The sequence below is a fragment of the Myotis brandtii genome, unplaced genomic scaffold, assembly GCF_000412655.1.
Source record: "Myotis brandtii unplaced genomic scaffold, ASM41265v1 scaffold280, whole genome shotgun sequence".
Lineage (NCBI taxonomy): Eukaryota > Metazoa > Chordata > Mammalia > Chiroptera > Vespertilionidae > Myotis > Myotis brandtii.
The window spans coordinates 1,649,197-1,663,210 of NW_005360677.1; the positions used below are offsets into that span (position 1 = coordinate 1,649,197).

Genomic DNA, 14,014 nt, shown 5'->3' on the forward strand with positions numbered 1-14,014 from the left:
CCCTGGATGACCCACAAAAAGGGAGAAAATATTTGCGAATCCTATTTCTGATTAGGGTCCAGAATCCAGAGAATACAAAATAACGCTTATAACTCAACAATTAAGAGAAAAATAACCCACAATTTAAAAAATGGGCAAAATGGTTTGAATAGCCACTTTTCCACAGGAGATATACAAATGCTAATAAGCACATAAAAAGGTGCTCAACATCATTAGTCATTAGGGAAATGCAAATCAAAACCACAATGAGATAACACTTCACACCTACAACCATGACTGTGATCAAAATGATGGACAATAAAACATTTTTGAGGATGTGAAGAAAATAGAGCCCTCCTGCATTGCAGCTGCTTTGGAAAACAGTTTGGCAGTTCCTAAAAGAAGTAAACACAGAGGTAACATAGGACCCACTATTCAACTCCTAGGTATGTAACCTAGAGAACTGAAAGCATATGTTCACACAAAAACTTGTATACTAATGTTCATAGCAGCATTGTGGCCAAAAAGTCTAAATGAACCAAATGTCCACTAACTGATGAGTGGATAAGCAAAATGTGGAATCGCTATACAAAATACTATTTGGCAATAGAAAGGAATAAAGCACTGACACATGCTACAACAACACTGACCCTTGAAACACTGATGCTAAGCGAGAGAAGCCAGGTATAAAAGACCACATATTGTTGAGCTGGTGTGGCTCAGTGGTTGAACGTTGATCCATGAATCAGGAGGTCACAGTTTGATTTGCGATGAGGGCACATACCCGGGGTTGCTGGCTCGATCCCCATTACAGGGAGTGCAGGAGGCAGCTGATCAATAATTCTTTCTCCTCACTGATGTTTCTATCCTTCTCTCCCTCTCCCTGATATCAGTAGAAAGAATATATGCACCCCTATGTTCATAGCAGCACAATTTACAATAGCTAAGACCTGGAAACAGCCCAAGTGCCCATCAGTGGACAAGTGGGTAAAAAAGCTGTAGTACATGTATACCATGGAATACTATGCAGCAGTAAAAAAGAAGAATCTCTTACCCTTGAGACAGCATGGAGGGACCTGGAGAGTATGACTGAGTGAAATAAGTCAGTCAGAGAAAGACAGGTATCACATGATCTCACTCATATGTGGAATCTAATTAACAAAATAAACTGATGAATGGAGTGGTTCTAAAGACATGGAAGCATGGAACAGAGTGTAGAATCTCAGAGGGAAGGCGGGGAGGGTAGATGGGTGAGAGGTAATCAACCAAAGACCTTGTATACATATATCATAACCCATGGACACAGACAATAGGGTGCTGAAGGCCTGGAGTGGGGAGTGGGGGTGATCTGGAGGGAGTCTACGGGGGGAAGAAAAGGGACATATGTAATACTTGCAACAATAAATATTAAAAAAGAAAAAGAATTATACACCATGACTACATGAGATTTATCCCATGGATACAAAACTAGTACAATATTGAAAATCCACTATATTAACAAGTTAAAGGGAAAAAAAATCACATGATTATATTAATTGATGCAGTAAAAGCATTTAGGAAAATTCAACAGTCATTCATGATAGAAACTCTCAGAAAAACAGCCATAGGAGGAAATTTCCTTGACCTAATATAGCTAACACTACACTTAATGATGAAAGAGTAAATACTTTTCCCCTAAGGCTGGGAAAAGACAAAGATGTCTACTCTTTTCACTTTTATGTGACATAGTGCTGTTACTTCTAGCCAGAGCGATAAGGCGACAAAAGAAAATGAAAAGTGTACAGACTGGAAAGGAAGAAATAAAACTGTTCCTTTTAGTAGATGACATGATTGTCTACACAGGAAAGCCCAAGGAATCTACAACCTTCCCTGTTTCACCCCAAAAAACATATACCAAAATGCCTCCTGTACCTAAAAAAAGTGAGTTCTGCAAGGTCCCGGATACAAAATAAACATACAAAAATAAGCTGTATTTCTAGCAATAAACACTTAGATACCAGAATTTAAAATATAGGGCCATTTACAATTGTTCAAAAAATTACATACTTAGGTGTAAATGTAACAGACCATGTATAGGATTTATATCCTGAAAACTATACAATGCTGATGAAATAAATCAAAGAAGGTGTAAATAAATGGAGAGACATAGTATATTAATGAATTGGAAGATTCAACATAGCAAGATGTCAATTCTCCCCAAATGAATATACATAGGTTTAATGCAACTACTATTAAAATCATAGTAATATTATTGTAGGTGTAAATAAGATTATTCTAAAATTTACATGGAAAAAGCAAAGGAATTAAGATAGCTAAAATAATTTTGTAAAGAAAAGTAAAGTGGGAGTAATCAGCAACCAAGTTTAAGTATCTAATTTACAGTAATCAGGCCTGTGTGGTGCTGGCAGAGGAATAGACATATAGGTCAATGGAACAGAATGGAGAACTCAGAAGTAGATCCATATAAATATGCCCAACTGGTTTTTGACAAAGGTGAACATGCAATTCAATGGAGGAAAGGTCATCTTTTTAACAAATGGGGCTAGAGCAACTGAACATCCAGAGCAAAACGTTAATCTCACTCTAAGTCACATATCTCACACAGACATTACCTGAAAATGTATCATGGACTTCAATGTAAAACTTAAAGCTATATAACGTTTAGAAAAAAAGCATAATAGAAGCTCTTTGGGATCCAGGTGAGGCAAAAAGTTCTTAGACTTGACAGCAAAGCATGACTCCAAAAGGAAACATTAAAACTGCACTTTCCCCAAATTAAAAACTTTTGCTTTTTGAAAGACCCTGCTAGGAGGATGAAAAGACAGGCTGCAGAGTGGGAGGAAGTATTTGCAAAGCATGTATCCAACAAAGGACTGGCTAGGACACATAAGGAACCCTCAAAAGTCAACAATTAAAAAGCAAACAATTCAGTTAGAACATAGGCAAAAGCCAGGAACAGACATTTCACTGAAGAAGACAGACTGATGGTAAGTCAGTGCATGAAGAGACGCACAACATCATTAGCCATTCGGGAAATGCAGATCACAGCCATAACGACATGCCCCTGCATATCGATCAGAATGGCTAAAGTAAAAAACCAAATAAATGCTGGTAAGGATGTGGAGAAATTGGATCACTCAGACATTGCTGGTGGGAATATAAAATGGTCCAGCCACGCTGGAAAAATAGTTGGGCAGTTTCTTAAAAAAACACAACTGCAACTACCATACAACCCAGCAATTGTACTTCTGGGCATTTATCCCAGAGAAATGAAGACTTATATTCACACAAAAATCTGTTCACAAATGTATACATCAACTTTATTTGTCATAGTCAAAAGGTGGAGACAATCCAAACCTCCTTCAACAAGCAACGGTTGTACTGTCGTATACCATGGTATAACTACTCAGTAACAAGAAGGAACAAACTACTAATAAATGCAAAAACTTGGATAGACCACCAAAGAATTATGCTGAGCGGAAAAGCCAATCCGAAAAGTTGCATATTGTATGATTCCATTTATACAGCATTTGTGAAAGGACAAAATTCTAGAAATGGAGAACAGATGAGTGGTTGCCATGGTTAGGGAGGAGGTGAGGGTGGAAAGCGGAAGTGGCTTTAAAAGAGCAGCACGAAGGATCCTTGTGGTGATGGATATGTTCTGTATCCAGTCTGTAAACATCAATGTCAATCTCATGGTTGTGATTTTGCAGTATCATTTCCCAAGATGTTACCATGGGACACTGAGTCAAGGATACATGGAATCTCTCTAAATCATTTCTTATAATTCCATATGAATCTATAATTACCCCCAAATAAAAAGTTTTATTAGCAAAACACTAGCTTAAAATGTCAGGATAGCCTTGGCCGGTGTGGGTCAGTGTTTAGACCATCGGCCCACCCACCAAAGGGTCTCGGGTTCGATTTCCAGTCAAGGGTACATAACGGGGTTGCAGGTTCGATCTAAGGCCCTGGTTGGGGTGCATGTGGGAGGCAACCAATCGATGTGTCTCTCTCATCTCTCTCTCTCTCTCTCTCTCTCTCTCTCTCTCTTTCTCTCTCTCTCTCTCTCTCTCTCCCCCCCTTCCTTCCACTCTCTCTAAAAATCAATGGAAAAATACCCTCAGGTGAGGATCAACAACAACAACAGCGAAAATCTCAGAATATAAAAGGATATAGGTAATCACTATGTGTTATAAAAAAGATATTTAAAACTGAAATTAATTTCAGGTATCATTATACTGAGTCAAATTTTGGTTATGAATTGAGAAACTGAGGAGAAAGAAATGGATTTTCATTGAAATTTCAGTTCAATTTCTAAGAGACAAAGATATAAAGCTATACACAAATATATATTTTTTTGGGGGAAAAACCCTCAGCTCTGGGGAAAAATTAGGACAGTACACAGGACTGAAACAATACACAGGACTTTGCACCAGTTCTCCAACATCCACTTCCTCATCCTGCATACAAATCCGTTCTAGCTTCTTTACTGAACTTCATGTAAATCACACGATCTCTGTGCCACAATTTCCTGCTTCTCAATAACAGATAATATTTTTTTTACCTCCCATCAAACAGGATATTTGCAAGGAAATATCTGTACAGCACGGAAATGTTTGAAAGAAAGATCCCCAGAAATTGTATCTGCAAATGGGTTCATTTAAAGCATTTAACTCTATTTTATATGAGGAAACATGTACAGTGTGAGGTAATGATTTTGAAGGAGACTGGAAAAAGACAAAGACAAAATGAATGAGATTTAAACAAAGTTGACATCCCAATTTATTTTCTCAGTTGTCTTCAGGTTACTGGTGGAATGTTCAGTATTCTAAAGGCATGCAGTACCCCAATCTACTAGCGAAACCATCTTAATAGGATGGATTTTCCACAGCAGGCTTTAAAAGTTTGAAAAAAAAACTAAACAAATAAACAACAAAAATCTCACAAGGCTGCAAATCCACAAGGGGCCTGGTGAAAAATGTTAACAGCATGGAAATAAGCAGTAATACACTCAAATTTCATTTTACCTGAATTGCAGCACTAATTTAATTTTGTCTGGTATTTCAGTTACTCATTCAAGTCTGTCTGCCTCCACTTGAATCTAAGCTCTTTGATTGCAAAAAATCACAATTCACACTCATCTTTCTAGTCCCATAGGCCATAACTTTGCATGGAGCCGGAACTCTGCAAATACCAAATTGAACAAAGGCACACAAGTATAATCTATTACTCCCAGTCTAAAGAAACATACTTGAGGTGTCCCCAAATAGAAGTTGACCATCTGATATTTATTAGCCTCAGCCCTGCAACTTATTGAACAATGTTTTCATCAATTTCTCAATTTATAATAAGCTAATTCTGTGAATGGAATTGTGGCTGACAATCTGACAAACAGGTATCAAAAACAAGTCCCTGAGCCCAGAAAGACATCAAACAAGACAGTGGGAAACTTTTAGCTGCTTCTTGCCAATAATTAGCTTTTGAATTTTTAAAAAGTTTTAATTTTTTAGTCTTTACTCACCAGTGTCCAGTCTTGACTTGACATGCTGATACTTTGGGTTTTGTGGTATCCTTTTGGTCAGATACTAAAAAAAAAATTAAAAATTCACAATACATTGGATTAATGTACTGTAAAGATAAGGGTGGCAAAGTTAGGAAAGAGTCAGTTACTTAAAAAATAGAACAAATGCTACAATTTCATCGAATTTATAGGTAGAAAGAGGTCCAACAATCCCTTAAAGATAGGACTATGTGCTACAGCATCTCTACAGGTGAAGATGGCTGTCTTGTTTCTGTCAAAACATTTGCATATTTTGCCAAAATAATCTCATAGCCGTATGTAAAAAAAAGGACTCGGGAAAAAGGCTCTTAAAATCATTTCTGACATTGAGCCAAAATTGGTCACTAATTTCCATCCAGTCCACTGTTGCAACCCAGAATAAGCCACCCGCCTCTGCCTCAAGAAATCAGTTAAACCAACTCAAGGCAGCTCTCTAGTTCTTCTTTTTAATTTTACTCTTGGTATGATGACTTGTAGGCCATCTCCTCTGGAGACCCTCTAGCTTGTATCCACATCTCTCCTGAAAAGGGGGCACGTGGATCCAGACCCGAGCACAGCGCCCAGATGTTGTAGGGCCGGGACCAGTTTGGCAGGCCTCTCCCGCTGCCTGCCTGGAGTCCGCGGCTCCACAGACGTCACGACAATGGCAGCTGCTCAGGGTGCAGCTGGGGCACATCCGGGCTCGGGGTAAGTTTATGGCCAGGAAAGATGCCTGTCTTGGGTCTCCCTTGTCCTGTACTCTGGCAGTGAACTCTGAATCCAAGCTCAGGACATTGACCCACATTAAATTTTCAAAAGCCATGGACTGAGGAAAGGCTGATGAATAAGGACATTATAGAATATACTTGCTTGCTCAGGCTTTTTTTCTGGCCTACAAGTATGAAAACCATATGTTCAGTCACAGGTAGCTGTGGAATATGAAGTTAAACCGGGTAATATACCTTTCCAGCTTCACCTTTCGCCACTCGCCCACATGTTGCCAAGTTAAAGTTGCCTGAGTGTTCCCCAAAATGTGCCACATTCATTCAGGTCTCCAGTCTTAGCAAATGTCCGCCTAGGATGCCTTTTCTCAGACAAAACTTCACTTCCTCTATAAGCTGTCCCAGGTGGAATTAGGCACTTTCTTTTCTCCCTCCCTCCCAGAATATGGACACCCTGTACCACTGTTTACAATTCGACCTTCTTCTCTAGGCTAGGATTTCCTTGAAGGCAGGGACAATAACTTACTCAAATTTGTATTCACCCAGGACTTAATAATCAATCAATAAATGAATATATAGAATGAGGACTGTATTATCACAACTACCTGGTGGTTCCTTAGATGAGAACATCAAACTTTAAAACCTGTATCACTTGCCCTTGAAAACGTAGGTAACTACAGCATTTAGTTAACGACTCAAAACTACCATCTGCTATTTTAACACTTAAAAAGAAAGAAAAAAAATCTCAAAATAAAGATTGGTCCTTTATTATTATTAAAAAACTCACTGACATTACCTGTTTTTCATTTCGCCCTAGGTAAGTAAAACCTTCGCCATGGATGTGTTTGTGGGACCCCTGAACTATTTTACCCTGAAAGGTTTCTCCATCTGATCAGTCACCTGCCGTCTAGAAGAAAAAGGGACTCTAATGCCAATTTCAACTCCTTCCTAGATGAAGATGGAGAAGATTCTTCCTTTCCTTTTTTATTTTTTTTGAGAAAATTTTTAAGTGAAAGAAAATATTCAAAGATTAAAAAGAGGGACTTTAGGACAAGTTCCCAGAGGAAGACAATACCACAGCAAAACAAAACAAAAACCCAAAAGCAAACAAACAAACAAACAAACAAAAAACCGGAAAACATGTGCCTGGTAAATTGAGTCAAGAAAAGCTAATACTTGCCCTGCTGGTTTGGTTCAGTGGATAGAGCATCGGCCTGGGGACTGAAAGGTCCTGGGTTCGATTCTGGTCAAGGGCACATGCCCAGGTTGCAGGCTTGATTGCCAGTGGCGACATGCAGGAGGCAGCCAATCAATCGATTCTCTCTCATCGTTGGTGTTTCTATCTCCCTCTCCCTTCCCCTCTGAAATTGATTAAAAAAAAACATATTTTTTTAAAAAAAGAAAAGCTAATACTGGAACTCAGTTATCTTAGGCTAGAAATTTTCTTTTTTTCTATTTTGCTCTCCGTATTTTTATAATTTCTATATGCTATTTCCTGTTTTTACTTTTGTTTTGCTTTTTTCCTAGTTGCCTAGCAAAGCTTCTTTTGAAAAATTCCAGGCTTGTCTCTGCTGAACTAAGGGGATTTGTCCATACCTAAGCCAACATAGCTAAGAAGTGAGGGTGTCTCTGGGGACCAGGTGTGGTGGCAGCAGAATGATGGGGGGAGTGTGGACAGCTGCAGTCACGGAGCCCCCCCGCCCCCGGTTTTCCCTTACACAGCCTAATGAGAAATCCATATGCTGCAGTAGGAAAATGTAGTATTTCTTCCCATTTTCCTATTTTGGTCCAACTTCTTGTTCCTGACTTTCTAGTACCAATCGCAACGTAAAAGTATTTGTGCTCCGCTCTAAGCAGAGCACCGTGGGTTTTATGGAGCTGCCATACTTTTTTCATTAAAATTCTTGCTTTGGGGTGACTGTTTCTTGACCTACTGACCAACTGGCTTTTTTTCAATTACATAAACAGGATGGGATGGCGGAAAGTGAAAGAACTGAAAAAGAAGCTGTTTCAAGGAAAACCATTCATTCAAAAAAGCCGTATTGGGTGCCAACCATTCATTCAGTCGACATTTACTGGGTGCCTTCTAGGAGTAAACCACTGTGCCGAGGACACAGAGGTAAAAAACACATTCTCAGCCGTCCAGCTCTGCCTGGTGCTGGAAAGGAAGGCGAGTGAACGGATGCCACACTGCACGATAAACAAGGAGAGAGAAGCTGGGGGTGCCACAGGAGTATGTAAAATGAGCCCCTAAACCAGACCAAGAGCAAAGAACCGTTTCCTGAGGGTGAAATCTGAGGGCTGAGTCAATTAGCTAAACTCAAGGAGTAGTGGGTGGGAGCGACAGGGGAGACAGAGAGGCTGAGAAGGTTCATGTCTGTGGTATTATAACAGGCTCTTTGAGGGCAGCCATAGGGGGCAACCTGGGGTCAGATGAGGCTGGAGAGACACACAGGGACAGATCACAAAGGACCTTGTATCCATGCTAGGAAACCCGGATATTATCCTATAGGTAACTGGTTCTCAGACAAGTGCACTTTTCTCCCCCCACCCCAGGGACAACTGTCAATGTTTAGAAACATTTTAGGTTGTCAGACTGGGTGGTGGGTGGGCTACGGTTGCTTACTGGCTGTGCACTCCTGAGCAACTTACTGAGACTCAGTTTCTCCATCTTTATTTTAAAAAAATATATTTTTATTGATTTCAGAGAGGAAGAGAGAGATAGAAACATCAATGATGAGGGAGAATTACTGATTGGTTGCCTCATGCATTCCCCCTACTGGGGATTGAGCCTGCCACCTGGGCATGTGCCCTGATTGGGAATCGAACCGTGACCTCCTGGTTCATGGACTGACTCTCAACCACTGAGCTACACTGGCTGGGCACCAATCACATTTTTAATTTTGTGTTGTTATTGTCAATTCTCACCTGAGGATATTTTTCCCATTGCTTTTCGGAGAAAGTGCAGGAGAGGGAGAGAGACACATTGGCTGGTTGCCTCCCACATGGGGGTGGGAGCGAATGGGAAACCCAGGTACATGCCTTTGACCAGGAATCGAACCTGGACCCTTCAGTGTGCAGCCTATCTCTAACCACTGAGCATACCAGCCAGGGTCCAATCACATTCTAAGTCTCCTACACGAAAACATAAATGAACAATGTAGGGATAAAAGAAGTCTGAAAACATTGATATAGACTGAATTGTGTCCCCCCAAATTCATACATTGAAATCCCAATCCCCAATATAACTGTATTTGGAGATAGAGCCTTTAGGAAGTAAAGTTAAATGAGGTCATAAGGGTGGACATGTTCTTACAAAGAGAAACACCAAAGAACCTGCTCCTTTCCCATTCCTGCACACAGAAAGAAGAGGTCATGTGAGCACATCTGAAAGCCAGAAGAGAGCTCTCACCAGAAACTACATTGGCTAGCACTTTGATCTTAACCTTCCCAGCCTCCCAAACTATGAGGAAAAAATTTCTGTTGAATAAGCCACCTGATGTGTGGTATTTTGTTATGGCAGTGCAAGCTTACTAATACAAACATCTCCAACAAAACAAAAAGAAAAATAGCAATATGGAGGAAACTGAGGCTGTGAAGGGGAAAAATATTTAAAAACACTATTAGAGGAATGAAAACACATATCCACACATGAACTTGTACAGTCATGTGCCACTTAACAATGAGGATACACTCTGAGAAATACACAGGCGATTTCATCATTGTGAAATCTAGATGATATGGCCTACTACATACCTAGGCTATATAGTATGTAGTATATACCATCGTCGTATATACTCAGTTTCTAAAAAAAAAAAACTAAATGTAAGCTTACATACAACCCAAGAAATACCATCGTCGTATATACTCAGTTTCTAAAAAAAAACTAAATGTAAGCTTACATACAACCCAAGAACTGTACTCCTAGGCACCTATCCCAGAGAAATGAAAATTAACATCACACAGAGAACTGTACCCAAAAGTTCATATCTTTATTTGTAATAGCCCAAAACTGAAAGCAGCCAAATATCCCACAATAGCTGAATGGTTAAATAAACTGTTATACATCCAAACCACAGAATACTAATCAGCAATAAAAAGGAATGATATTGCTACAAGCAACAATTTGGATGCATCTCAAGGACATTATTCTAGTGGGGAAAAGCCAATCTCAAAAGGTCACATATTACTTGATTCCATTTATGCAATATTCTTAAAATTACAAATTGAAGAAATGGAGAACACATTAGTGGTTGCCAGGGGTTAGGATAATGAGGGGGAAGAAAGTGGATGTGACTGGGAAGGGGTAGTATAGAGGAGATATTGTAGTGATGGGATAGTTCTGTATCTCGATTGCAAAATCTACACACGTGCAAATCTTGATTACTAGTATATTAAATCTACAATGGGATAAAAAGACCTAGAACTATACACACATAGTACAAATGCCAATTTTCTGGTTTAATATTGTACTATATTTGTGTAAAATATAATCATTGGGGGAAACTGGGTGAAGGGCATATGGGATTACTTTGTACTATTTTTGCATAGTAATCTGTATTTATATCATGTGAATCTGTATTTATATCAAAACAAGAGTTTTTATAAAGGATATCAGAGTCCAAAACAGAGCTCTTAAGGATTAAAAACATTATGGCAGAAATTAAAAACTCAATAGAAGGATTGGAAGATAAAGTTAAACAAATCTCCCAAGAGAGCAAAAAGACAAAGATGTGGTAGACCAAAGAACATATATGCACAGCTAATGGACAAGACAACAGTGTGGTGAAGGCCAGGGTGGGGAGGGTGGGGTGGTGGTGGTGAGCAAAGAGGGGGAAAATGGGGGGGGGGGGCTTCTGTAATAATGTCATCAACAACAAAGGAGATAAAATTTTTAAAAATTTGAGAAGCAGTCATATAGAAGCAGCAACACAATAATGAATTCAAGAAAGAGAGGATGGAGGAAACAGGAGGGAGAAAGTCAACAACAAAATAATTCAAGAAAACTTTATGGAACAGAAAGACACGCTTTTCTGGTACCTAACAATATGGGTGAAAACAGAGCAAGGAGTACCTTTGTGAAAGAGCAGAACCCTGGGGACAAAGAGAAGATTCTACAAGTTTCCAGAGAGGAAAAATCAAGTCCCATGCAAAGGAACAGAATGGCTTTGGACTTCTCCCACAGCAACACCGGAAGCTAGAAGATCACAATGCAATGTTTTCAAAATGTGGATGGAGTTCCAACCAACAATTCTATACTCAACCAGACGTTCAGGCAAGAACATGTGAAGGTAGAGGACTAACATTTTTAGACAGGACCAACATCTTAGGCATAAATAAAAAATATATATTTATTTCTTATGCACTCCCAAGAAACTACAGGAAACGGTGCTCCGCTACAACAAGAGAGGAAGCTGGACGTCTTCCTTTAGGACACAAATGTATCATCACACATCCCTGCTCCTCCCGCCGTCCTCTTTCACCCACATTCCTGATCCCGTTAGCACGGCATCGGCACCAATGAGGAGCCCCAGCTGGGAACCGACCATCCATCACTCTCTCGTTTTCTCAAAACGAATGATGAGGTCTTGATGATTTTACCCCCTAAATATTTCTCTCAATTCTGTCCCTCCTGCTGTGGCCTTTCAGGGGTTCTCAACCTTCCTAATGCTGCGATCCTTTAATACAGTTCCTCATGTTGTGGTGCCCCCCCCCCCCAACCATAAAATTATTTTCGTTGCTACTTCATAACTGTAATTTTGCTACTGTTATGAATCGTCATGTAAATATCTGATATGCAGGGTGTATTTTCATTGTTCGCGACCCACAGGTTGAGAACCGCTGCTTAGGTCTATAACATCATAACCACCCAACCCATTTCTCCTTAGGCCCAGACCTGGGCTCCTCAGATCCAATCTCCACAAGGTGTCCCAACCACGGCCTGAAATGCAAATCAGATCGCGTCCCTCTTTACTTTAAAAGGCTTCCTGGATTCTGGCCTGCAGACAAGAGAAACATATGGCAGCTTGACTGCCGCTCTCCACACCTCCCTCCCTCACCTCCATGGTAGAGATCATACAGCAGTGATGGCGAACCTTTTGAGCTTGGCATGTCAGCATTTTGAAAAACCCTAACTTAACTCCGGTGCCGTGTCACATACAGAAATTTTTTGATATTTGCAACCAAATATCAAAACAAAGACTTATATTTTTGAGATTTATTTTATATATTTAAATGCCATTTAACAAAGAAAAATCAACCAAAAAAAATGAGTTCGCGTGTCACCTCTGACATGCGTGTCATCGGTTCGCCATCACTGTCATACAGAATCCATCCTGGCACTCTCCTGCGGAGCCTAAGCTCAGCCTCACAACTTTGTCAACATAGCTCACAGGCATCCACCATGAGATGAAAATAAAATAAAATAAATTGCAATGCCTGGACCGTAAGAAAGGCCAGGAGTTTCAGCAAGGCACAGAAGGCCCTTCCGGACTTGACACCTGGGCTCTGCAGGGAACTGCCCACTGCCGGTTTCACACCTTCTGCCAAGCGCACCCTGTCCCACCTGCAGCGCTTCTTCGCCTGGCTCACCCCCTGGCCGGTTCCGGCCACTCCAGCACCCTTCTCTCCCTCCGTGCGGTCCTATCTTCCCCTTGGGCTCTCTTACTTGTTGCTCCCGAACCACATTGCATCCAATTCTGTTTACAAGTCTCCCTGGCTCGACTGAACTCATTACAGGACCAAGGCCTTGACTTACTGTCTTTGCATGTCTAGCTCCTACTCCAAGGTGGGAGTCCCATGAACACGAGTGGAAATTAAATGAACACAAATGCAGCAGGGCAGTAGGGGCGGAACAGTAAAAGGTGCTGTGGGGTGGGGGTAAAACGAATGTCATAGTTTGTGCCCTTTCCAGAAGGCTTGGTCTGCTTATGGCTGCTCTTTCTGTATGCAGTGGTTCTCAACCTTCCTAATGCCGCGACCCTTTAATACAGTTCCTCATGTTGTGGTGACCCCCAAGCATGAAATTATTTTCGTTGCTACTTCATAACTGTAATTTTGCTACTGTTATGAATCATAATGTAAATATCTGATATGCAGGATGTATTTTCAGGGGTCGTGACCCACAGGTTGAGAACCGCTGTTAAGACTAAACAAAGAAGTAGAAGTGGAGGTGGACAGAAATAGGATTCAGATGTACCAAAAGGAGAGGACCAGCGAACTTGGTAAGTGTCTGGATGTGAAAGGTGGTAAAAGAGACGCCAAGGATGACATCCAGATTTCTCACTTTTCTAAATCTCTCTGACCCACCCACTTGTTTCCATCCTTCTACCACCTTAGTGCAAGCTACCATCATTTCATCTGAAGTACCACTACAGACTGGAAGTCGCCGGCTGCTCTTCCCTGCCCACGTGGAGCCTTTTCCGGTGCGCCCGCCCCCTCCGCCTCTCCGATCCGGACCTGGCCCTCACCTCAGGATTCCCAATGTGCCTCCGGACAGACATACTGGCGCCAACCGACCACGTTCAGGGTTCTAGCCTCACCGGTTGCCTCTAACCCTAACTTCCTACCCCTACAATCTCCGCTCAGCCGCCTCCCTACAAGCTCTTCTCCGATTGGCTTGCCTTTCCCGGCCAGCCAATGGAGGCCCCGTTTACTACCTCTTTGCAGGGTCTAGGCAGAAGATGCTACTCCAATGGTTGCCAAGGGCAACGCGGGACGCCGGCTGCCAAGGCCTTTTGTGCTCTTGGCTGGGCCGCACGGGCTGGAGCGG

At 41.1% G+C, this 14,014-nt stretch overlaps 1 protein-coding gene across 3 annotated transcripts in view; it reads right to left on the minus strand.

Moving 5' to 3' along the window:
* Positions 1-13,825, minus strand: part of CEP41 (centrosomal protein 41kDa) — a 36,229-nt gene extending 22,404 nt beyond the window's left edge. For 2 of the 3 annotated variants that reach the window (XM_005868953.2, XM_005868956.2), the window contains exons 1-2: positions 13,713-13,825; positions 5,504-5,567 (exon numbers count right to left, since the gene is read on the minus strand). In XM_005868953.2, the coding sequence (XP_005869015.1) occupies positions 5,504-5,567; positions 13,713-13,745 (97 nt within the window). In that variant the 5' untranslated portion in view covers positions 13,746-13,825. The remainder of the gene's footprint in view (positions 1-5,503; positions 5,568-13,712) is intronic. The other variant, XM_014541861.1, reaches the window with a different exon arrangement.
* Between the last annotated feature and the right edge of the window lie 189 nt (positions 13,826-14,014).